Consider the following 27,027-nt stretch of genomic DNA (forward strand, 5'->3'; position numbering starts at 1 on the left):
CAGAATATTATAATATGGTAATATTCAATTAAAGATTAAACAAAAATATACATGCTTGAAGGAAGACTCGTGGACTAATTATCTGGAGCAGAAAGTTAATTGTAAAACAACGGTTTTCACAACCTACTTAAATGCAAGAAGGTAACTTCTGACACTTTCTGACATTTGAACTGTGCTTGGAAATAATCTAGTTATTAATGCATCAATGTATTAGCCATGTAAAACAGAACCCTTCAAAGGACCACACTCCACCCTATGAATCAGGTTACCGTATCTAAGGACAACCCTAAAGTGTTGGGGTTTTAATGATTAACAGCACAGGGTGAGGAGATATTAATTCTTAAACTGGACAACCCATGATCTTATCAGACTTTTCAGAATAATCAAGGGGTATTCTTCATTCAATATGTGTCCTGTTCTGTAATAACCAATATAATATTACTTAATATAACCTTCATCTTCTTTATTTTAAAAAGTGGAGACTGAACTTAGAAGGCTACCTCTTTAAGAAAGACAGAGATGGCATTATGGTAGATGCTTCTCCAAATTTTGTGCTGGATTACTCCAATAGTTGACTCTTTCCCATATTAGTTTGAGTTGGAGCTCAAAATCTGGAAAATCAGAGTGCTCATTCCTGCTTCAAAATACCACAAAATACCAATAGGAGATAAACACTTGACGGTATTCCCACTTACAGGCAAGGAGAAAAAATGGCTCCTGTTGATTTTATGCCTGTCATGCAATTGCTGAAAACTGTGACTCCCCTTATAAAAGCATCCAACCTCCCATAACCTGTGGATATTTCAAATCCAGATCCCTCCATTCCGAGCCAGTTCAGGTCATGCTGGCTGGGAATCGAGGGAATTGAAAGCCTATATATCGAGAGAGCACCAGGTTGACGGAAGACCTCCTGGCTCATGTATTAAGATTGACAGGGTGCCAATTTGGCACCTGATATACCATATAACATAGAATTGTTGGGCTGGAAGGGACCTTAGAAGTCTTCTAGTCCAACCCCTTGCTCAAGGCAGGAAACTTATAACATCCTGGTCAAATAGTTGTCCATTTGTTGGATCTAGTTTAGCAAAGTCGGATCTAGTTTAGCAAAGTTGGATCTAGTTTAGCCGGATCTAGTTTAGTATCTAGTTCAATCTAGTTTAGCCGGATCTAGTTTAGCATCTAGTTCGATCTACTTTAGCTGGATCTAGTTTAGCATCTAGTTCGATCTACTTTAGCCGGATCTAGTTTAGCATCTAGTTCGATCTACTTTAGTCGGATCTAATTTAGCATCTAGTCCAGTGGGTCTCAACCTTCCTAATGCCGTGACCCTTTAATACAGTTCCTCAAGTTGTGGTGACCCCCAACCATAAAATTATCCCTAAGACCATTGAAAATATGTGTTTCCCAATGGTCTTAGGTGACCCCTGTGAAAGGGTCGTTCGACCCCCAAAGGGGTCCCGACCCACAGGTTGAGAACCACTGATCTAGTCGGATCTAGTTTAGTCGGATCTAGTTCAGCATCTAGTTCGATCTAGTTTAGCCGGCTCTAATTTAGCATCTAGTCGGATCTACTTTAGTATCTAGTTCGATCTAGTTTAGCCGGATCTAGTTAAGCATCTAGTCGGATCTACTTTAGTATCTAGTTCGATCTAGTTTAGCCGGCTCTAATTTAGCATCTAGTCGGATCTACTTTAGTATCTAGTTCGATCTAGTTTAGCCGGATCTAGTTAAGCATCTAGTCGGATCTACTTTAGTCGGATCTAGTTTAACATCCAGGAAACCTGCAGAGGAGTTGAGGGAAAAACCAGTGTTTCTATCTCATGGGCCGATTAGCCGCGGAGGTATCTTCTAAATTTCCTCCCGCGACCAGCCCCCTCATTCCAGTACCGGCCTCTCCGTCGCCGACTCTTCCCTTCCCTCCTCCCTGCCACCCTCCCTTGCAAGTACGGCGAGAGGTGAGGGACAAGCCTTCCGCGTTAAGCCCAGGGACGCCAGCTGTGCCTGACAACTACCGGCATTTCAACCGGAGACGCGAAGGCCGTCATTCCAGGCGCCCGGACTCCGCCTCTCGCAATGCTGCGGTGGCTGATAGGAGGGGGCCGCGAGCCGCAAGGGTTGGCCGAGGTAAAAGCCCGCGATGGGTCGCGAGGAGGGGCGTTGATAAGTGGAGGTGCGGCGCGTCAACGGAATCCTTCCTTTTTCCTGTCCTGACAAAGGGAGGCATTTTGTTGATTTCCTTTCTGCCTGGTGGACGCAGCGCTGCATCTGCCTTTGAGGAAACCAGAGCAGTGTCGAGGGCTTTTTTTCCCTTATGCGTAGGCCAGTTACACAGCCTTGAGCCTTGGCAGGTGGTAGTTTTCTCCAAGCCCCCCCCGAAGAGGCGGCCCTTCCCAATTCCCAGAGTTCCCACGTTGCTGGGAATTAGGGAAGCTGGTTGCTTTTTTAGAGACCTCGCAAGTTGCGAAAGACCGACCCCCTTGGTAACTACAGAAGAACCTTTATCCCTGCAACTGGTTTGCTCCAAGTAGGAGAATCGCCTCTTATTTTTCAGACGGAGTTCCTGCCCCTTCTCTGTGTGATTGTTTTAAGTGAATATGAAACTGAACTGCGCAGCTACTCTTTCTTCCTCTTTCAAAAGAAAGGAATAAATAAAGGAAACCGAGGCAACAGACTGAAGAAACATGGAAGAGAAATCGTTGAAAGTGAGAGAGAACTCTTGAGAAAAGAAAAGTGGATTTAAAATGGGAAATGGCTGATATTCAGCTTCTTAGACTAAATGCACTCCTTTTTCAATGGAAACGATATGAGTTTAACAGCCACCTAGAAGACTTAAGACTTGGTTTACTAATTTTCCTGTCACTTAGATTACAATAGAGGAAGAAATTGCCAAATGTTTTGTCAAGTTCATCCTCGCTCCTAAATTGTTAAGTATCTAAACAATATAGTGCTGCCAGTGATTGGCTACAGTCTGCAGGATCTGGAAGTACATAAAATGGCCTTAGAACATATAGAATGGTATTGCCTCCCTCTCACTTAATAAGAATAGGAGAGTCATGCAAAACCCACTATTGACAGAAATAGCAGAAACCTTTAAATGATTCATTTAAGACTGAACCAGCAATCTCTCTCTCCCAGGTTAAATGTAATTCCCCCTTTTGTTTACAGACAGCAATGTATAGGCTGTTAAACAGATCAGTAGATAGAAGGCAAGTGAGGAAGAAGTGGTTGAGAAGTCATATACAGTCTTCCTACTTCATTATGCCTATTTCCTTTGCCAGCTGACTATCAGCTATGCTATTTTTGGACATACAAGGTAGTCCTTGACATACGACTGGTCATTTAACAACCATGACCATTCAAAATTAACAATGGGCTCAGAAAAGGTGCTTTCTAGTCTGCTTATCACTTTCAGCTACTTTCACTATTCAAACACCAAGTTATAACTTAAAGGAAAATTGGTACAAAATGCATTTATTTAAATTTATTAGATGCCTACCTCCAGCTGACTCTGGATGTCATACAAAGCTAGCAAAAAAGGAAAGAAAGAAAAACCAAAACCATAAAATCATAGAGACAGCCCAGACTGAAATAGTCTGATAAACAAATGAAGACAAGCAGTGTCTTGAGATACCAGTCCCTATGCCCTAGATATTTTAAAATGTTGTATAGATGGTATACAACTCCACCAATAATAACTGAAACAAATCAGACTGCAATAAATGTTGGAAATGTCACGAAACAGAAGGAACATTTTACCACGTGATGACATGTAAAAGAACTTAAATGTACTAGAAAGCCATACATAATATAATGCAGAAAATTGTGATTTGAAATAAAACCACAATTTTTCCTAGTAGTAAATCTCAAGAAAAAAAAAAATCAAGAAAAATAAAGAGATACATGATTAGAGAAGCAAAAATCAACTAGACTCAATATTGGAAGGCAAAATACAATTCCAACAATATCTGACTGGGAACTTAAACTTGGAAAATATGCAGCTATGCTTAAACTAACAGGATACTTATACAATAGAATTTTAACTAAATTTAAGAAGAATTGTTTCCATACATACAATATATTAGCATGGTAAATATATCTGCTTATACTCTGGCTTTTAAGTGGGGCTGAATATACAAATATTGTATATTAAATCAGGAGTTAGGATCAGACTAAGAGGAGTAGAAAATGGGTATAATCTATTGATTGAAAAATATTAAGACTATAAATTGTGTGATCCTCAGTTTTATTTTTCTAGAAATCTATACAGACTATTGGTGAAGAACAAGCTCAGAATCCATATACTGAGCTTCTTGTGCTGAAAGGTCACCATGATATAGTGCGTTTTCTAGTGGCAATTGATGACTACAGGTGAGACATTACTTCTGTATTCCTCGTTTGCACTGTAAAGATGACTTCAATTATTTTTTTAAAATGAATCTTAATGTTTTGCTTTCCCAAATTGAAAAATATATGATGAACAGCTTAGTTCTTATATATGAATTGATACAAGAAATCCCTACAAGCCTTCAGCGAAAACCCAATTAAAAGACATCTGTCAAAGATTTTGACAGAGCAAGTTGTATGATTTTAATTGCCATTAGCTTTCCCCACTTCACTGGAAACAGATGTCTCAAAATGCATTATTTCACAACAGTTATATACATTTTATAAGTTTTCTTATCAGCAAAATTGGAAAGAAAGCATTTTACACAAAACAAAAGATACCTTACTGTGATTTTGGTGAATCACAGAACAGATAGAATAAACTGTACAAATTATCTATTGTTATCAATTATATCTCTCAGAAGTATGATATTTATTCCATATTTTTGAAGAGCAGGTTCTGTTAATTTGTACAAATGTTAAATTTAAGTTTCTTTACTTGAATAGTTAAGTTTACACAGTGAAATGTAGTACCAAGTTTTAGAGTAAATTTGACATATTAAACTAAAATCACTTTTTGGATAATATTTAAAGAGGAATAATTTATACACAAGAACATTGCATCTTCCTTTAATTATAATACAATTTTATTTTCATTGTTCCTAATTCAGTCATTAGAGGATTTTTATCTAAAACATGATTATCTTATTTGAATACTTCCAACAATATTAGCATTGTTACCTGGTTTCTGAAACAATTTCATTTAGTTTTCATAGTTCTTTGATTGCATTTTTGTCAACTGTTGTAAGCCAGGTTTCATGCTTCAGCTCTCTAGATAATTTCATCTTATTGAGAATTTTGCAGAAGGATTTTCTTGTTTTCTCTGTGGCTCAGCTAAAACCAGTGAGTGGAAAATTTTCTCAGATTGGTTTCTGAAGATACTAAATAAATCCTGTATCAACCTAACAGGCAGCTGCTTTTCACTTCTTTTCTTTTATGTTTTTGAACATGAAGAGAAGGTCATATTGATTGCAAGATCACTAAAGAAGGCTAAGCCTTAGCAAGCATCTTTCAAAAAATGGAATGAAATAAAATTGCAAGTAATACTCTAGCATTTGACACATTAAACTGGACTGAATTCGTAACACACTTTAAAAATTGCTTGTTTGACCATTTGGTGCTCCTCCAGGAAATAGACAAGATTATAGAGGATGGTGATCATGACTGGAAAAGAATCAGATGACCCATGAAACACCAACTTGGTGAAAAGAAATCCATTTGCAATATGAGATTGATCTGGCAGGAGAATGTCACATGAAAGCCTGAGTTTCATAGTTTAATTTAAAAAAAACATTGTTCTTATTGAGACATTAATTCTTTCTAGAAGATTTTTAAAAGTATGTGTTACATAATGTGATAGTAGTAATTCAATATATAGTTTCAGAATTAAATTTAGCTTGTAGGGGGCTAGTGTTTCTTATCTGGATTCAACCATTACTTTTAAAATAATGAATACCAAAAGTGTTTTAGGGTTACAACAAATGAATGCAGAGGTGCTAGAAATGGAAGCCTGATCATATAAAAATATAATACACATTTATTCAATAATAAAAACAAAATCTCATTTTGGAGATTTAAGTATACTTTCTAAGGTTCTGTTAATGTTTTATCTCTCTTTGTATATATATCTGTCACTGGTCTATTTAATGATTATCAATAAACATTTTTATTGCTTTTTTGTAATGTAATTACAGATGTCTTCAATATGTTTTTTTCATTACTAGGTTTGCATCTGCTGGTGATGATGGAATTGTATGTCTCTGGAATGTCGAGGTTTGTTTAGGAAATTAAACAATTGTTTATAAAAATATCCATAGATGTAGATGGTGATGTGGGTGATGTCTAAATTCATGACCTGCTGGAACATAAAATTAGCTATTATTTGTAATTCATATTCCAAAGATTTATAACAGAAGCATTATTGCAGAAGTAGAAATATAAATTTAAAAATGCATTCTGTAGGTCATAATAAAGAACCATGGGTTTGTGAATGTAATTTACAGTTGACAGGTGAAGATGAAACAGGAATTTAGATTATCAATACATTTGCATATCTGCAGTATTAGAATATTTGTGCAGAAATTATTTAACTACGTCTTTTGTAATACTGTTAACAAACCAATGAACTATTTTTTAATTTTATATAACCAGACACTTATGCAATATAGGTAGTCCTTGAGATGACAGCAATAGGGACTAGGATTGAGTTAGCTCAACTATCTGATCCTAAAGCGTGACATCATGTGATTGCATTGTTTAGCAATGACAATCCATGCAGTTCCATTTGTTATTGTAACCCCAAGATCTTTGGTTGTTTATCAGGAACCAGAGTGAGTCCCAGGTACAGACTGCTGGGGTACTGTGGGGGGGAGGGTACTGGAGGAAATTGGGGAAAGTCCTGAAAGGCTTGTTACAGGTGCACACAGGAGCTCACTAATTGCTCATTTATAATCAGACCACAACTGTGTTTATTACTTTGCTTCAGCTTTCCTTTTTCTCCCATTCTCCCATTCTCCCATTTTGAATGTTCATCCAGGTGCTGGGATAATTAGCAAAAAAGGAATTATTGTTTGTATTTACATTTATTAGGGAGGAAGGGATTGCAAGAGAGTAAGTAGTCACACAACAGGAAATGCACATAGAAAGAAATGTGCTAGCTTGTGCATGACTCCCTGCTCTGAATGCACCAGGCAAACAGCTGTGCTAGCAGATGTGTGTTCCTCATTGTATGTCTGCTTATTCTTTGTCATTTCTTCCTCTCCCGTCTCTCTGTTCTGCGAGACAGAGGGGATAAAAACAATGGGTCAGTCACAGCAGAAATTGTCTAAAAATATTGCTTAAGGCATCTCTCCATTCTGCAAAGGGGGGGGGGAGGATCCCATCAAGCACAAGACAATGCGTACTAACTGTAATGGCAAACTTGTGGAAAGACATACGTTGCAAAGGTCCTAATGTCTTGGCCTGGGTCACAAACTTACATTGTCAGCACCATCATATTGTTCAGTACCTTGGAAGGGTTGCTGTACCAAATCTACAGTACTTGTAGATGGCAGAATAGGTTGAAGCAGATCCTTCAGCTGTTCCTTGTGTGGCTGATGTCAGTTTTTACCTTTTTCTTTTTAAAAAGCATTTAAAGTCTAAAGTAGTAAAAACAAACGTCGTATTCTGTTCAAAGTGCCAACTAAATTTAAGAAGTCAGAGCAAAAATTTTACTTGGCTTAGGGATTCTGCATATCTATTCATTATGTTCCATACCTAGCATTAATACAATAAATAATTTTAGTTAATATAAACACAAATCAAATACAATAATTTTTTTTAAAAACTATTTTGTCTTACTAACAAAATTCAACTTTCTAGTATAAGAACTCTGGTACATTTTTAGAAAAGGCTCTAAAATTGTATTTTAGAAAAGGCAGAATGTACTTCATACTGGCATTGAAACTTGCATGGTGAAATATACAAATATTTTTCAGATTTTGCTATAAGAATAGTTACAAAGGAATTGAAAGTCATCATTCTGGGATAGATTTTCATTCATTCATGCTTGCATTCATTCATTCATTCACATTTATGACCCCATACAGAATCTGTGGTATTGCTGGAAAAGATCCTGCCTGAAATTTTGAGAGTTTCTACCACACAATGTTGGTTAACCTTCCTCAGCCTACCATTATCCAGATGTGTTTTCCGTTACTTAATGTAATCGTTAGCTAGCACAGTGAACAGATTTATAGGAATTGGCTGGGCTTTCTGGTAAATAACAGCAGCAGGTGAGGGAAGGTTAAGCTAGATGGACCAGTTATTTGCATTGTATAGTATCAGTTCTCATTTTAAAATAAATAATATTTTGAAGATTCTGATTACTTGTATTGTTTCTTCATAACACATGTTTCTGTATTCATTTAGCACTGTTATAATACCAAGTTTGTTTTTGTTTTTCAGACTGGAGAAAAGTTATTTGAGCTACATGCACATACACAAAAAATCACAGCTCTTGCAGCTTTTCCTTTGTCAGATACATGTGAAGAAAAATGCCATATGATTTTGACAGCAAGTGCTGACAGAACTGTAGTTGTATCCTTTACTTTTTGGCTAGAGAAATGCAGAATTGGTTTGTGTTACATAATAAATGATGCATATGGCTCATAGTGTTATTACATCAAAGTTTGGGGTTTTAATGAGCAAACTGCTATAAAAGCAATAGACTTTCATCATTTCCACGACAAATTGATGTATGGCTAAAGAAGTCAGTGATAAGATGCATTGTGAAACTGCACAATTCTTCATTGCATGGACAAAAAGGGCTGTTGGCGATAATAATCTTCAGGTGGATCAATAAAAACACTCAGGACAGGTTTTTACATGTTTGCATACCTGGTGCTTTTTCTTCTCTTACAGTCAGGAAATAATGTCTTCTATCATTTGTGTGGTAGTAAGAGGCTCAAGGAAACACTTTTGCATAGGAAATAGTGTGGGAAATAGAATAATATCTAATGGACTCCTCCATTTTATGCCTCAATTTTTTTTTATTATAGTCACATAAGATATTTCAGCTGCTATTCTTAGTCCTTAATAATTGAAATCAGGTTTGGGATTGTGATAATGGCAGACAAATTCACAAAGTATCATGTTTTCATTCCACCGTAAAGGTAAGTAAAACTGGATGTGATTTTATCTATTTCATTTATTTAGATTTTAATCCTACGCCATCAGTTTTAAGGATGCAGCTCTATCAGCTACATATTTGTTACATGCTGTAGAACCCAATTGCGGCTAACAAATTTGCAGGTTTAGTGTTTACCTGTGTCTAATCTTAGATACTTTGGGTTCCTTTTTAGATACCTTGAGAGTTCAGTGAACCATATATTTTCAATCTTCTTAATTAGAGCACATTATAATAGGATGGATTCAATCACTTTGTCCATTTACAAGAATATTAATCACTACTATAAATAGCTTTGTATAATCTTGGAAGCCTATGGATTGCAACCAATGTATTCTTGATTACTTCTCAAATTACATCTTTGAGATTATGGTGAAAGACTCCTTTAAATGCACAAATACATGTTTCTATCATTTATTAGAGAATTGCACAAAATTTTCATTTAATGATCACAATGGAAACCGGAATCTTGATTGCTGAATGAAGCAATCATTAAACAAGATGCTCACATGACTGCTTTGCTCAACAACTACAATCCCAGCACTACTAGTTGCAGTTATTAAGTGATCCAAAAGATGGATCAAAAGAGCTCCCTGTCTTTCATTCTTAAGCTTTCCTGCAGCCACCAAAGGATTTCAGCTCCCCACTGTGTACCAAAAGGAGATCCTTCAGCAGACTGCAGGTACGGAGATGAAATCTTGAAGGATTTCAGCTTCCCTTTTCTCCTTTGCTTGCAACCTTCATGCTGTCTTCTCTATTGACTTTCAGGGAAAGCTGGTAGAGAAGATAGGAAATGACAACCACATGATCATGGGGCACTTGGAAATCAGTTGTAAATGTGAGTCAGTTTCTCAATGCCCGAAATGTGGTCATGTGACCAAGGGTGTGCAATGTTTTATGATAGGCAGAAATGCTTTACAGGCCACAAAGCAGTCTTTACAAGCTGACATCTTTGAATGGTCATTAAACAACTAGTCATAAGTCAAGATCGTCTGTACTAGGTTTCTATCTGACACAGAATGTGGAAAGCAATGTCAGTATTGGTCTTTAATATTGATACTTTTCAGGTGGCATACTGAGCTACTATATGGTAACTTCTCTGTAATGTAAAATCTTAATTTCAGTTTTGTATATTTAATGTTGACCTATTTGCAAAACCTGAAACATCTCAAGGACTAATTATTTTTGTGGTATTTAAAGTTTCATTTTGAGTTGCTTCCTTTTAAACAAAATTAGATGTGGGATATAAAAACTTTCTTAATGTGATATTGTCTTGACAAAAAATCTATTTCAAAGATTTGAAAAATATAGATTGCAATCCTACTTAATTTAAAAAATAAGTGTTATTGAATATAGGGGGCACAATGGCTCAGAGGGTAAAGATGCTGAACTTGTCAGCTGGAAAGCTGACAGCCTGGGATCAAGACCGGAGTCCTGTGTGACCTAACAGTTTGAAAGCATGCAAATGCAAGTAGATAAAAAGGTATCACTTTGATGAGAAGCTAACTGCATTCTGTGTGCCTTGGCATATAGTCATACTGGCCACATAACCATGGAAATTTCCTTGGACAATGCTGGCTTCCTCAGCTAAGAAACAGACATAAGCATTGCCCCTAGAGTCAGGAATGTCCAGACGGGAAACCTTTACCTTTTTGCCTTTGAGAAGACATATTCAACTGCATTTATAATTCAACATGATCTTGAAATATTAGAATTCCCTTTTTTCCCTTTGTTCCTTTCTGCTTCATAAACTGCATAAAGCTCTATAAATGATTATAAATGTCACTGGGAGGAAATTAAATGTTTTAGTATCTGAATGATAGTGGGAAATTGAATGTTTTAGTATTGAAAACTGATGATTTTATTTGAAAACATACTTCAAAAATATTACACATTATATATCTGATTTTGTAATTTGTAGTGTTTGACTGTTCTTCAAAGAATGGATGTATGGCTTTCTGGAGGAAGTGATTTGTGTGTTTGGAACCGAAAATTAGATCTCTTGTGTAAGACAAGTCATCTAACTGATGCAGGTAAACAAATTTAAATAACTTATTAAACAGTAGAATGAATCTATAAAATGTTATAGCATTAATCTGGCAAAGTCTCTTTGATTCTAATGATAACATATATTAAAGCTTAATAAAAGTTAAAATGGTTACTATTAACATTTCATACAAATGTTGATATGTAATATTTTATATAAATTACGTTAAATATACAGCTGTATAAAAATTGCATTTTAGAAGAAAAACTAATATTAAATAATACACTATATGCTATACAAAAAAATCCTACATATTACTAAAGCAAATATTAAATTTTAATATTTTATTTAAAATAAGATATTAATAAAGGAAGGAGACAGAAATGAAAAACATTGAATAAAAATATAAGTACAAAACTGAACCAAGCAAAGGAAATTTATATTGAATATGTATAGAGAGACAGAAAAAAAGAATTAAAATTTTAGGTTATTCAAGTTTTGAAGTTTATAGTTTGGAATTTTGTCACTATTTTATTTTTAAAGAATGAATTAAATATGGATCATACTTGTCTTGCCACTCCTTCAGTATAAGTTAATTTGAAAAAGGGAATTGACAAATTATATATCCAAAGTTTTTCATCAATTGAGAAATTTATGTTTGTTTATATTTCTTGTTTCTAGAATGCCCATCTTCTCAAATTTCAGAATTGGGAGATACAATTTAACAGTGTATATGGAACTATAAATTTACATACCCATACCAAATTTATTGATTTCAAATATATTATTTTCTGTTTCTAAAATATGGGTAAAAAAGGAATACCTCTTAGAATTTATTTTCTTACTGGACACATGTAGGACTTTCAAATATAACAGCAACAAAATCTTACTTGCATTTCCCATCATTTTTGTTGTGTCTTTTCATAACCCAATTAGTTTGCTTATCATCCTTGACTGAGATATCCTTTCATCTTTGATTATTCTTTGAATGTCTTATTGTTTGTTTCTTTATTCTTGTTTATCTGACACTGATTCCAACTTATCTGGTTGTTTATTAGATCTGTGATGGGATCTGATGTATCAGATAGAGCTGTTGGCCTCTTTCCTTGATTTATCTGCTAATAACTGACTTGTTCGTGTGCCAAGTCTTTAGGAATTATTTTGCATTCTTGGATCTGGCTCGGTCTAAAATTGCTATTATGTAGAAGAAACAGGTAGTAGATTGGCTGAACATATCTTTAAATGTGAATTGACAGAAGACATGTTGAAAGCTCTTTTTAATTTCATAATATACTGACAATTTCAAACACAGTTTGATTTGAAAACTGGACATTTTGACAATTGCCAGATGTAAACATGCAAAAGATTCCTAGAGAAGCCTGACATATATGTCTGGATTGAGATATGTATGTTTTGGCCTGGACATGGAGTAGAATACAAATGTTCCAAGAATAAGTATTTGTATGTGGGAGAAGAAGAAAAATCCAAGGTCATTGGTAGTATGCAGTAGCAAAGGTGAAGCAGTAAAAATAAAATGCTGGGAATATTGGGAGATGGATGGACCAAATGGGATATCCACCACCCCTGACTTTAAGTTCAGCATGTCCAAACTGCCTGCCCATTTCCCCAGTTTTCCTAGAGCTTGCCTTTCTGTACCTCCCTTTATACTGGTGTCCTTGGTTTCAAGTGCAGCATAAGAAAAGATAGGGAATGAAAGGCACTTGGCTAATTAGTAGATGGGCCAGCTCACAGAGCGTTCAGGGAAAGATAGAAGAAATGGAGAAAACACACCAGTCTTGCCCTATTATGCTTGTGTGATTACCCTGGATTTTCTTTCAACTGAAGTCCAAACCCACCAATTTTGGGGGGAGGAGGGTTTGGTTTTTGCTGAACCACACTACATCCAGCACAATTTGGCAGAACTGCTGAACATAGTATTTGTTTCAGGTTTGAACACATTTTCTGCTTCATGCACACCTTTAGCTATATCCAAAAGCCCTCCCAACACTAGCCATTGCCTCAAAATCTGTTGATAAAAAAAATCGGAACATCTTTCAGTGCGGGTGTCTTTGTGTTTCATCTCCTAGAAAGATAAAAATGGTTTTCTATAACTTTTTTTTTCATGGCTTTCATGGGAAGTGTTTCTAAGAAGAGCAAAACACCTGGAAATCATATATTGACTGGTTTAAGTAGCTCTCTGAGAGTAGTCAGAGAGTAGCACATAATTATTTTTTGAAATAACATGTAAGCTAGATATTAATTTCCTATTTGTTCTGCTTTCCCCCTTTCTTAATAAAGATATCAGTGCTATGATTGAATTGCCAAAAAATTGTGTGGCAGCAGCTGTTGGCAAAGAATTGAGTAAGTATCACTGTAAATTAGAGGAGTACCAGCTCTTGTGGCTGAGCACCACATCTGATCTTTGAATGGCTAGAGCTGGAATCCACATTTCACATTTCAAACAATTGATGGAGCCAGAATAAGAAATGGAGTTTAACTTGTATATAATATAATTAATTAAAATGTAATATACCTAAATATAGGTAAATTGATAGTTCACTGAGAATGGAATATTTTTTTTCTTCTGTCATTCAGATTTACATGTGGTTGTACACTCCTGCTATAAATAGTTATAGAGATAAGGAAGATGACCTTGATGGAGATAGGCAAACTCCAATAAGCCGTAAAACATTGTGTATGTCCAGTGTATGTCCAGAGTATTCAGAAGTAGCTTGAGCAGACTCCTCCTTATAAGAGGAATAGAAAGTACAATATATTCAGAATTGAAGATCTTGCTCCTATAGCCAATCTTAATAAAACTAATCTTAGCCTTACTGTGGAGTTGATTTCTTGGCCTGGTCTAACTAGTGGGACTGACCTCAATCTTGCAAGCCACTTCCAAACATCTTGATATTCTCGACTTAGTGTTTAGGTTGGCAATGTAGCTTGTATAGCTCCATGAAGTTATCTTCTTTACTCTCTACAGTAGGGAAAATCTTATTCAGCTTTTTATATGTTAAAATGTGTTTATCAGTATTAGAATGATGATATTCTTTCCTTGAACATGTAATCTTTGAATTACAACAGTTCATTTAGTGACCGTTTGAAGTTATAATGGCACTGAAAAAAGTGACTTATCGTTTTTCACATTTATGATCATTGTAGCATTCCCATGATCACTTAATCAAAATTCTTGACAATTGATTCATATTTATGACGGTTGTAGTGTCTCAGGGTCATGTGGTCACCCTTGGCAACCTTCTGATAAGCAAAGTCAATGTGGAAGCCTGATTCACTTAACAACTCAGTGATTCACTTAACAAATGTGGCAAGAAAGGTCATAACATGGGGCAAAACTTATTTAACAAATGTCTCACTTAGCAACAGAAATTTTTAGCTCAATTGTTGTAAATTAAGGACTGCTGTAGTTAACTATAGTTATGAATTGTGATATCTAGTTTTTTCATTGAAATCAAGGAAAGGAGCCTAGATGATTTGCAGCATAGTGTACTGATAGATAATTTTCTAGCATCTCTATCATATATAACAAAACATTGTAATTTCAAACATTAAAAGGGATTGTTCACCCCTTTCATCCTCCCCAAATACTTCCTAACAATAATCTCAAGTAAACACAGAAAAGAAGGCATGATAATGGAATGGTATATCCTGGAAAAAAGTAGCATGGGCGAAAACTACTACAAACATGTTGCTGATAGGAAGTAAAGAACAATATTTCAGTTAATATAGTTTCCTATACTTTAATAAAGTTTTTTTTTAACATGAATCTTGTCTTCCAAGTAATTCTAAAATTGAAAGCTTCCAGAGATGGAACCGAATGGGATGTGTCTGAAATAAAACGACTTATTGATCACCAGGATAATATTGTGTCATTGGTCAGTGTCAGTGGTAAGCTTGTTTCCAGTTTTATTATTTGTAACGATTGGTACAACACTCATTACACATTACATATTTTCATAACTATCTTCTACCTCTGCCAACTGGAGTTTATATACCTCTATAAACCTTTCCCTAATAAAGTTAGAAGTTTTTGTTTTTAAATATTCTAAATGTCTATACTAGAAATATGGAGAAGGAAGTCAGCAGTTCAGCGGTTCGAATCCTTAGTGCCGCGTAACGGGGTGAGCTCCCGTTACTTGTCCCAACTTCTGCCAACCTAGCAGTTCGAAAGCACGTAAAAAATGCAAGTAGAAAAATAGGGACCACTTTTGGTGGGAAGGTAACAGCATTCCGTGCGCCTTTGGCATTTATTCATGCCGGCCATATGACCATGGAGACGTCTTCAGACAGCGCTGGCTCTTTGGCTTTGAAACGGAGATGAGCACCGCCCCTTAGAGTCAGGAACGACTAGCACATATGTGCGAGGGAAACCTTTACACTTACCTTATGGGGAGGGGGGCAGGGAGGAATAAAGATGTTACATTCTTGTAGGCTGACTTGGTAAAGATACAAAATCTTTATATCTTATAAAGATGACTTTTGTGATACACTAAGAGACAACATAGTTCTGCTGTCTAGTAGAAAGTTATGGTTTCTATTTTAGAGAGCTGAGACTAATGTAACAGCAAAGTGAAATTAAGCTTCTGGGAAATATTTTAATGGTTGGTTTCAGCAAGCCATGGTTAGTTTAAAGTTCATCTGTTACCCGTCAGTAGCCTGCAGTAATAAAACATTTTACTCTATGTTCTCTATGACTTTACTAAATCTTCCTGTTTGGAAAGGATTATACCCATTGCAAACATTTCTCTTTATAAAACATAATATATTGTTCATTTTTAAAATCCAAATGTTTGAATAAAGAATAGATTGCTATTTATCAATATCAATATTTACTATTTTGATATCTAGATTTGATTTTTGCGACTGGCTCCCATGCTGGTGAAATGATTGTGTGGAATTCATTGGACTGGACAATGCAAGGGTATGAATGCAATTGGGATGCATCTCTTCATGTGAACCCCCAACAAGAAATAAAATTATCACAAAGTCAAAATGAAATGTCAATTCAGGATTTAACTTCTGATCATGAGGTAAAAATAATACTATAAAAAGTATGTAAATTACATGTTTCATTGTTAATAAATGATACCTTATTACATAATTGGATTATTTTTCAGTTGTATTTTACGTTCAACCCAACTAGAAATACTGTTAATCAGTCCTAAGCAAAGGGTCTATGGATAAAGTAGTCTTAAGTTTGAAAATTTCCTTTAGCAGTGTAGATGAAAATCATTCATACATAAGACCATTAAATGCAGATGGATGACTTCATTTCAAAACTGAAGTAGAATATACTTTAATGTATTTTGTACAATATTAGTAATAATAAGGTACATGGGAATATGAAAAATATAATTTGTGAGTGAAATCCTCATTGAAATGAATTCTCATTCAGAAAAAAATTAAATTCTTTAATATTCCTCTTGTTTTTCTATTTTCCTTATATTTAATAGTAATCTTAACATTTTGGTTTACTTCATTGACTAACCATAATTTACTGAGTATTTGGCAGTCTGTGTACGTCAAGTTGATCTTGCTATATGAGTCAGAGGATTTATGATGCAGCTAGGAATACTATGCATGTTCTTTTAAATTCCATGAAGGAAGGCGAAATGTACATGTACTAAACACATAAAATAATGATAACTTCCTTTGCAATTAAGTAAATTTTTGTATAATTGGTGCACATGAAGAGAAATATTGGCAAATTATTTTTTTTAAAATGTAAAACCTCAAATGCTGTAACACCCAGGAAATCAGCTATACTTTGAGTTAGTGCAAACCTTGCATCTGATGGTGAATATTGAATTTGAGATTATTGAATTTGCTCCATCTCCAATTCACATGTTTATGATGGTCCTTGACTTACAACCAAAATTGAGTTCAAAATCTCTGTTGCTAAGCATTTGAATGAATACTGAATGATCTGTATATAGAGCAGTACAAAATGCTGGAAATACCAGGAGTTTTGTCCACAATCCAAAATAATTTTTTTTAAAGAAAAATTTCTGTTTAGCTCTTAGTAGGGAGGAAGAACATTAGATTCAGTGACTATCAGTGCTGTTCTTAAATCGGAGTGATTTTTGCAACTGCTTGTCAAAGTGCAGCCAGTTGGATAGATTAGGCCTGCGATGGCGAACCTATGGCACGCGTGCCACAGCTGGCACGCAGAGCCCTCTCTGCAGGCATGCGAGCCGTCACCCAGCTCAGCTCCATTGCACATGTGTGTGCCTCCCGCTGGCCAGCTGATTTTTGGGATGCATGGGGCAGGGCACATGTGGGAGACACGCGCACATGCGCGGGGTTCATATGCATGCGTGGTAGGAGTGCAGGGGTAGTGGCACGTTTGTATCAGAAGTGCAGAAACGGGCCAATTTCCAGCCTCCGGAGGGCCTCTGGAGCCCGGGGAAGGCTGTTTTCACTGTCCCAGAGGCTTGAGGAAAGCCTCCAGAGCCTGGGGAGGGCAAAAACACCCCCCCCCACTGTGATACAGGTTGCTAAAAATTTTGAATCCCACCCCTTGCGCGCATGCATGGAGGGGGCGTGCATGCATGCACGTGGGGCACACATTGCATTATGGCTGCCGGCACGAGCGTTGTACAGGCTCGCTTTTGGCACACAAAGAGAAAAAGGTTAGCCATCACTGGATTAGGCGATCATAGCGGGTGAAGAGACATAGCTGTATATTTAGGGATGCTGCAATAAAACATTATTTTCAATGAGGGTTTCTTTTCATAAGGTTTCATAAGGAGCAGATAGAGGTAAAACCTAGAGAGGCAGGAAATACATCACTAAACAATGGAGATGAATGCTAGAGAGGAATAAAGCTGCATACAAGGTAGACATAACACCAGTAACAGCTTAGGCATGCGGGGAGGGGGCACGGGGAGCACATATGTGTGTGGAGCGCCCCCCCATGCCCTTATTTTGGTCCCAGGAGGGTTCAGGGAGGCCTGCTAGGCCCAAAACAGGGCACGGGGGGTCACATGCGCAGGGGGAAGGGGAGCTTGTGGGTTGGTGGTGCGCACATGTGCAGGGGGTGTTGTGCACGCATTGTATTATGGCTGTGGGTACGCGTGTGTGTGCTGCCATGCGCACATGCGCACTTTCGGCACACAAGGACAAAAAAGTTAGCCCTCACTGGTATAGGGTCTCCTACTTGTACAGGGGTTGGCCTTAGAAGACCTTCAAGGTCCCTTCCAACTCTGTTATTCTGTTAAATAATTGAGTCGCTGGCAAAGACCTAATAAAATAGTTTTGTAGTTTTGAGTCCACTGAAATTTGGTGGCCAATAAATTTTGACAACAGTAGTAGTAATAATAATATCTAAAAAAAGTGTTTTTATGTTTCATATTAGATATAATTAATAATTTGATTATACTACTAATATAAACTGAAGTCTAATATATTTTAATAAATATAGTAGTTATAAATCAGGATGTGCATAGTTCTTCTCTTTTTACATATTTGACTTAATTAGAAATAATTGGAAACCTCTTACATAAAATATGTACCTTTTGTTAAGATGTTTTACTGACTTATTTTTTCCAGTGTGTTTTTGCTGCTGTTGGCAAAGGCATCTATGTATATAACCTTCAGATGAAACGTGTGATTGCCTTCCAGAAGACTGCTCATGATTCCACTGTCCTGCATATTACCAACATTCCCAATAGGTGCCATTTACATTACATATTTCATACATTCTTTACTTTCAGAAAAATGATCAGGGACATGCTTAATATTTATGCATTTTCTGTCTTAAACTTTCCTTACATTGAATTCTGTCATAGTCTGTGTGCAAGCAACCTAATCTTTAGCCTAAACAACCTGTTTTTAAATTTAAGATAATTTTTTAAAAAAGTATTAACAAAGAAACAAAAGTCTCGGATCTGTGAGAATCCCTAGATTTTATCCTTTGAGATAGCATAGCTCCACAGCATAGCTCCACAGAGGAGAAGCAAAACCTATCATAGAATCTTCCACAGACATGTTTTTCCCTCTTCCATTTTGGTTTAAATTGGATTATCTCATTTGTGATGAAACCACTTGTTTTAGCCTTAATTGTACGTGGGTTTTTTAACCATGATTGGTTATAAGCTGCCTAGACTGGTTGATAAAATAGCAAATTGCGTAGGTAAATCAATAAAAGCAATTCTAGAGATAAACGCTACTTTTAAAAAATTAGTGTCAACTGATTTTGTAGAGTTGTGCAAATATGCTTCTTCACAACTATTTGATTTATTCTTATAGAAAATTAATATCTTGTTCAGAAGATGGTAGTGTTCGTATGTGGGAATTACATGAAAAACAACATCTTACAGCTGAACCTGTTCCATCAGGTCTGTATACAAAAAAATAAGATTAATTGCATAAAAATGAGTGTGATCAGCCATAGCTTATCTACTTTAGAGTCCCATTTATAATAGTAAAGATGTTCTTCTGTCCTTTTATTATTAGTAGTATTTGTGAAAATTTTGAAAACAAAGCAGATCCTTTTTAATTTGAATCTAGCCAATATTTTATTTTCATTTTAGGAAAAAAGTAAAAAGCCTTTAGTAGAAAAATACACGTTCTCTAAATGGAACAATATTTCTCAGTTTAAGAATTGCATTTAATCCTAGAGCCACTTTATGGGTAAAGTAGAATTATTCCTTCTGAATAAGAAACTTATTGCCATATTATAGCCTTGAATAAAAATAGGTTACAGTAGGTTGTGGTGGTGTGGCTTTTCTCATAGATTGTCTTGGAATGGCAAGAATACATTTTATCCCATTAAATTTAATGAATAGCTAAATGAATTAGAGGTATGGTTGTTTCAGCCAAAAGGGTGTATACCAATATTGAAGAAAAGGCATGTTTGTGTATTGCTATATGGAGAATAAGCAGTCCTGTTTATAATAATCATAGCACTGTTCCAATATCTAAGGGGCTGGCATAAAGAAGAGGGGACCAACCTATTCTAAAGCGCCTGAAGGTAGGACAAGAAGAAATGGATGGAAACTAATCAAGGAGAGAACTAACCTAGAACCAAGTAGACAATTAGAACAATTACCGGTAATCAGTGGAACAATTTGCTTCCAGAAGTTGTAAATGCTCCAACTCTAGAAGTTTTTTAAAAAGATATTGGACAACCATTTGGATCTTCTACTTGTGCTGGGGTTGGACTGGAAGACCTCCAAGGTCCCTTCCAATTCTGTTATTCTACACTGCTCAAAAAAATAAAGGGAACACAAGCAGAAGACATCCGAGATCTGAATGAATGAAATAGCCTTATTAAATACTTTGTTCGTTACATACAGTAGTTTTGTGTTCCCTTTAGTTGTTTGAGCAGTGTATAAACTACTATATATAAAGAACAAAGTATTTAATAAGGCTATTTCATTCATTCAGATCTTGGATGTCTTCTGCTTGTGTTCCCTTTATTTTTTTGAGCAGTATATTTTTCTGTTAAAAGTAGTCGAAATAAATCAATTTAAAAGTGCCAATGCAAGTTATTACTGGAACTTTCAAGCAAGTTCTCTAGTTCCAAAAATGTCATACATTAGGGAGGCACTAGTGTCCAGATATACCATAAATCTGCCTTCCAGCTACACATTTAACTATGCCTTTCAGATAGCCCCTTATTTAGAAATGATAATAATAGTAGCAAATATCAGGTTGTTTTAACAAGCTAGATTAAATGCTTTTTCCTCACTGGCTGAAACATAGATTTGAGTGGAATACCTTTTGCAAGAGGACTTTGTCATTGCAACAGCAAAGTGGTGGGGTTAGTGAAAATTAATCTGGCCTTTACAAAAAAAAACCAAGTCAAGGTTTATGTAATAAGTCAAGGTTTATATAAAAACCAAGGTTGATATAACTATAATTATATAGGTATAATTGTATAGGTTGAGGTAACTATAATTACCTCAGGCTCTTGTCCTGAAGTTATGACATGACTCTTCAGAAGGCTCTGGCAGTGGCTATTGAACTAAGGACACAGATAGTAAATTAAAGTACAATGGGCAGATTATTTTAGCTACATTTTTATCCATTTATTGTGGCTGCATATTTTATGGCTCAAAAATGTATATTATTTAATGTAAATAGTTAGTATTATTTATAACTGATTTCAGTCAACATTGGCTCTATTGTTCACAATAAATGTTAGCATTTAATGATTTAGCTTATTCCAAACTATGTGATCTGAATTAGACATTTTTGTTCCTACATATAACATGTTTATGATTACATAATATTTTGAAGTGAAATTTAGTCTTCAGTGGCTGACAACTCACCCTCTATACATAGGCAATAGCAAGAATGGATGCAAATAAAAGAAATGCTAATTCAACAAAGTTTTTGATTATCAGATTTTGGGTGTGAACAAACAGAACAATGGTGGCTAGACAAACAACTCCTTTTTTTAAAAAAACCCTTTTCTTTATATTCCAGGTTTTTTCAATATATGGGGATTTGGTAGGACAAGCAAACAAGCAAATCACATAGCTAAAAAGGCACCAGAGTGTGCTACTATTTTTTCCCTTGACCTTACTGGGGATCTGATTGGACACTCTGCAGCTGTGCAGGTTTGTTGGATCGAGAACAGCAGTAACAGAAGTTGCTTTTGTATGGTGGCTACTTTTTAAGATAACTGTTACCTTGGCTTTGGTTGTTTCATCCTTGGGGATTTTTTTGGTCCTAAGAACATTTTATCTTATACCTGCATTGGTGTAGGAAAAATGTTTGATAACTATGTATGAAATTACATGATCATGTTTAAACTGCAGTATTGCAGGTTAACTCTGCCCACAACCTGGAGTTCGATCCTGACTCAGGTTGACTCAACCTTCCATCTTTCCGAGGTTGGTAAAATGAGGATCCAGACTGTAAATGTTATAACCACTTAGAGAGGACTGTAAAGCACTGTGAAGCGGTATATAAGTCTAAGTGCTACGGCTTTGCTATCATGGCAAAACAAAATGATCATGTTAAAAAGGTTCCCTAAAAACTGGTGAAATATGCAATATACTTGTCATTTCTGTCTATGAAGATTTATTTATGAGGTGACTCTTTAAAAATGGTTTCTTTTGTTTAGTGGGAATACAGGTAGTCCTCGATTTACGACCACAATTGAGCCCAAAATTTCTCTTCTTAAGTGAGACATTTGTTAAGTGAGTTTTGCCCCATTTTACGACCTTTCTTGCCACAGTTGTTAAGGGAATCACTGCAGTTGATAAGTTAGTAACCCAGTTGTTAAATGAATCTGGCTTCCCTTTTGACTTTGCTTGTCAGACAGGTGATCCCAGGATGCTGCAACAGTCCTAAATATGAACCCACTGTCAAGCTTCCAAATTTTGATCACATGATCATGGAATGCTGCAAAGATCATTACTATAAAAAATGGACATAAATCACTTCAGTGCTATAACTTTGAATGGTTATTAAATGAGGGCTACCTGTATATTATTTTAACAAAACTCACCTATTTATGCCTACAGTGTCACTTTGTGGATTGATACCAGTGGTGGGTTTCAAAATGTTTTACTACCGGTTCTTGGGTGTGGCTTGGTGGGCATGGCATGGCTTGGTGGGTGCGCCTTGGTGGGCATGTCAGGGGAAGGATACTGTAAAATCTCCATTCCCTCCCCAATCCAGGGGAAGGTTACTGCAAAATCCCCATTTCCTCCCGATCAGCTGGGACTTGGGAATAGAGAATAGATGGGGGCGGGGCCAGTCAGAATTTTTACTACCGGTTCTCCGAACTACTCAAAATTTCCGCTACCGGTTCTCCAGAACTGGTCAGAACCTGCTGAAACCCACCTCTGATTGATACCAATCTGTCTTCAGCTATTAGAGTTACGCTGAAATTTGCTATATGTTTATTCATTTGATATTCTGCTTGCCCAGAATTCTCAGATACTAAATTATTACTATTCTTAGCATTTTATTTAACACTTTATTGTTAAATGATGCTTTTATCATGCAGATTTAGTATATTTGAACTAAAAACTAGATATAGATTTAATCAAAATGGAAACAATAATTCCACACAATGCTATTTACATAACATTATACCAAAGATAGAATAAGTTGTCTCTTTCATATAAAGATGTGGGCATACTGTTGTAATTTGATTGCATTTTGGTAATTTGCCAGCTACTTCATATGACATTTTGGATTTATTTCATAAAAAATATGAAGGCCTATTATAATAGGGGAATGTTTGTACAGTGTCTTGTACAATGAGGCTACAAACCTCATGCAGTGTAATCAAGCCTTTTAATATATCTCAAATCACTTTTTAGATCTTGACCTTTATGTTCACTTTTGGAATTATAATTTTATTATTTACAGCTGTTCTGAATTTTTTTTTTTACCATTGCTAGTTTGCTTGGATGTTCTAAAGATAAATCTTGAACATGTTCATTACTATTCATTGCTTTGCTACTATTGTAATGAATATGTACAATTATGTAAAAACACTTAACTAATTTTATTTATTAGGAATGTTTCTGACATCTGATAGTTGAGTACATTATTTTGATGATTTTTAATTGCAGATGTTCCTTTATTTTGGTGAGCACGGCCTAGCAACATGTTCTGCTGATCATCTTATTATTCTATGGAAAGATGGAGAACGAGAATCAAGACTGCGCAGCTTAATATTATTTCATAAGTTGGAACAAATTGAAGATTTGCACTTAAGGTCTGAGATAAAGTAATGTATAAAATACAAATAGGATGTTTATATTAAATATTTAAAATAACTGTGGGTATAATTTTGTTTGTTTTAAAAAATATATTTAAGGGGTGTTTTGAATTTGCCATAAATTTAGATGAATGAGGACCCAGCACTGTTAGTTTCTACACAGAAACTGAATTTTGGTACACAGACCATTCTGTTTAGCCCACAATGCCTTAATCAGGGACATTGCCAAATTTTGGATTTTTCACCAAATAAATACACCAAGGTTCTGATGCTGCCTTCAAGCAGTTCCTCACATTTCCTTAAGGACAGGTGAAACAAATGCAAATCTACAGTTTGAATTCAGTCACTAGTTATTTAGAACTGCATGACTGCCCTTTGCCAGATCCCAGGAAAAGCGAAATTTCATTTAAGGAATGGCAAGCAGTTGGTGTATGAGTATCCTACATATCCCGAAGCACCTTTTTGACTGAATCCAGATTGCTGTACAGCCCTATTAAATACTAGATATTAGAATGGCATATTTTCTTGCCAAGAAATAGCATTTGATGATAGATAATAGAAGCAGTCAATTGGTATTTCATTTTGAAGATCTTGCTTTGCTCTAATTTAATATACAGCATAATAAATACACTTATGATTTTATGCCAAATGTTGAGATTCTGGCCAGATAAGTCTTCAGTGAATTTCTGTGATAACTTATTTATTTGTGAGTTTGAAGGATCCTCTCTGTCAGGAAGTAACAGTTTAGGATCTATGGATTGTCAAACTATTCTTTCCCCATATACCGCCAGGGATTAAACTGAACATTGAGACAGACTTCTACAGAGAATTGTCTAGAGCTTTAGAAATATGTTGCAGATTTGTACAAAATAAACCTTTTAGGCAAAGAATTTCACTGAATGATTTGCCACCTCAAATATTTTGACAAAATAGTGTAGTCTATATTTGTTCTTCAAAGTCTACATTATATAGGACAATGTGTGAACAAAGAAAGTTAGTGTGCAAATCAGTAGAAGTATGCTGAAACATACAGGTTCAAAGCCAGCTCTGTTGAATTCTGCACGTCAAAATTCTTTGCTAACAAAGACCTGCAAGTAAACACAGAAGTGGAGGATTCTTGAAAGTCGAGGCTTTTGTTATATGAGGCATATTTTACAGTATTGTTGTCTTCATTGCTTATTATTTTGTGATTGAAAAACTGAATAGTGTACATGAGGAAAAATAAAATTTGGGCATGTATATAAAGATTTGAATTCAGTTTTTATTTCACAAGCGAGAGCAGCTCTTGAGCAGGGTTAATACAAAACACTCGCAGTGAAAGCAAAATGTGATCTACTATTACTTCCAACACATTTCACTGTTTTGGACAATATCCCCTGCCAATTTTTTTCTGAAGGGAAGGGTTCTCCTCCTGGATCAAATCCATTCCAAATAAAATGGCAAGTAAGGCAATATGAATAAAAGTTAATTAAAATTTAGTTAGATATAGGCTTTGATAGAAATACATAATAGCAATGATGAATTCTGCAGGAAATGCAAAATTTTTAAACACAATGTAGCACTTTAATACATAGCAACCAAAGTTAGATCCTATTACATTTTTAACAAAAATATAGCTTTTGTACATTTCTCAGCATGGGAATTATGAGAGTATACTTTTACATAACTTGATACAAAACATTGAAAAATGTTGGCACATTCTTTAAGCTACAATCATTGTCATTTTTCAGTTCACCTGTTTTATTTTCTCTGACTATACAGAAGAGAATCGGAGTCCTTTTTGATGGGCAGTATACTACTCTACATTAAATGTCAATTTTTCAAGAGCTGCTTATAAAGTACTATATAAATTATTAGTTAAGTAGAATAATATCTGAGTAATGACCAAGTTAGTGAAGATTGTCTAAACTCATGAGCTTATTTAAAGAATGCTTCTATTTTAATGAAAACTAGAAGTCAAGGTAATTAAAAAAAACACCTCAATTTGTTAGGAATAGCTCCTGTGTGATCTCAGTTTAAATCAATGGCAGTTGTGTAAAAGCACAGATTTCATTCATTGTCCAGTGCAAGCCCCATCACAGTTTTCCACTATGTTTAAAGTAAATGTAAAAATATTTGTGCTTTGGCATCTAATGTAAAAACTTCATACTTGAATGAAAAAGTTACATTCAGTATATGAACCACATCATTAGGGCTATATTATTTTAGTTTTTTAAGTACATAGTTTTAATATTAGAGGTTTCAGCATTCAGCATATAAGTGGCTTATGTTCTTAACACTAAGGTCTTTAGAGTAATTGCTATGGCTGCAATCCAGGACATCAAGGCACTGGGGTTTCCTACCCCTCATAGAGGGATGAGCATCCATTTCCCTTCTTTAAGAAAGAGGGTTGGAGGTCTTTGTATGGGTGTCAGTTCTGGAGATTTTCTATTAATATGGCTCATATATTACATAATATATAAGCAGGATTTGTTTTATTTACGGCTCATGTATATAAAGCATCTGTCACTTTCTGCTCATAGGATCTGTCCCAGCAATTCCTCTTCTAAGCATGTAGATGAAATCTGGAACTGTACAACATCATAGAGCATGACATACTGTGGCAGATGCAAAGAAATGTTTTAAGATGGAGTGTTAGTTGTTCATTTTACTAGTTCTCTAGACTTTCATATATGGCTGATGTTACCTATTAAAAGGCAGAGAAAACGATGGGCTTGTTTAATTTGTGAATTTATATCAACTACAATTTTCTAAAAGATTAGTTAACAAGCAAAACACATACAAGGATTTCTTGTGTGTAAAAATCACAGTGTGCAGCAAGTCCTCACTGTAACAAAGGGCCAGTGAGGGAGCTATCTCTGTGCATACAAACTTGCCCCTGATAATGAAATCTGCTGGGAAACCTGCATAGGGAGGAGGGCTCCACACATAGACAGTCTTGAATCACAGTAATCATAAATGTATAAATGAGAACAAAGTCTGACAGATCAGCAATTACATTAAGAAACGATTTCTCATTCAGTGGGGTCAACACATATGCTTTTTTGCTCTACTAATTGGAAGAAAGCAAGCAAATGGGTCCTTATAAGATTAACTAGCTATCTGAAGGTAGAGCTCTTTCTCCCATGGCTGTGGCAGGAGGAAACCCAGAGATCTGCAGTAGATCCTGGAAGTAGATACAACGGGAAATGAGATATCGCCATGTTTGAGATATTAGAG

At 35.6% G+C, this 27,027-nt stretch overlaps 2 protein-coding genes across 7 annotated transcripts in view; one reads left to right on the forward strand and one right to left on the reverse strand.

The window, feature by feature from the left end:
* WDR41 (WD repeat domain 41) lies at window positions 1–25,053 on the forward strand. 5 transcript variants are annotated; one of them, XM_034441085.3, is made up of 14 exons: window positions 1–2,124; window positions 4,256–4,368; window positions 6,168–6,216; window positions 8,389–8,520; window positions 9,033–9,095; window positions 11,031–11,142; window positions 13,395–13,457; window positions 14,898–15,005; window positions 15,966–16,147; window positions 18,669–18,790; window positions 19,368–19,456; window positions 20,044–20,091; window positions 21,552–21,685; window positions 23,660–25,053. In XM_034441085.3, exons 1-14 carry the CDS (start codon window positions 2,074–2,076, stop codon window positions 23,819–23,821), a joined length of 1,428 nt encoding a protein of 475 aa, XP_034296976.2. In that variant the 5' UTR covers window positions 1–2,073; the 3' UTR covers window positions 23,822–25,053. The 5 variants fall into 5 exon arrangements, with proteins under 5 accessions (XP_034296976.2, XP_034296978.2, XP_034296979.2 ...); XM_034441086.3 differs by lacking the exon at window positions 1–2,124 and adding an exon at window positions 2,135–2,702; XM_034441087.3 differs by lacking the exon at window positions 20,044–20,091.
* PDE8B (phosphodiesterase 8B) overlaps window positions 25,052–27,027 on the reverse strand; it is a 64,287-nt gene continuing 62,311 nt past the window's right edge. For both annotated transcript variants that reach the window (XM_087885765.1, XM_087885764.1), the window contains exon 22: window positions 25,052–26,974. In XM_087885765.1, the coding sequence (XP_087741891.1) occupies window positions 26,907–26,974 (68 nt within the window). In that variant the 3' untranslated portion in view covers window positions 25,052–26,906. The remainder of the gene's footprint in view (window positions 26,975–27,027) is intronic.

Source organism: Pantherophis guttatus, chromosome 2 (assembly GCF_059756535.1).
Source record: "Pantherophis guttatus breed Tessera chromosome 2, ASM5975653v1, whole genome shotgun sequence".
Classification (NCBI taxonomy): Eukaryota; Metazoa; Chordata; class Lepidosauria; order Squamata; family Colubridae; genus Pantherophis; species Pantherophis guttatus.

Bases quoted from the DNA above. Each gene is read 5' to 3' on its own strand.
- WDR41 (XM_034441085.3), top strand. From the start codon at position 2,074: ATGCTGCGGTGGCTGATAGGAGGGGGCCGCGAGCCGCAAGGGTTGGCC. The intron at 6,217-8,388 runs GTTTGTTTAGGA...TTTGTTTTTCAG, and splicing joins TATGTCTCTGGAATGTCGAG to ACTGGAGAAAAGTTATTTGA. The intron at 16,148-18,668 runs GTAAAAATAATA...TATTTTTTCCAG, and splicing joins ATTTAACTTCTGATCATGAG to TGTGTTTTTGCTGCTGTTGG.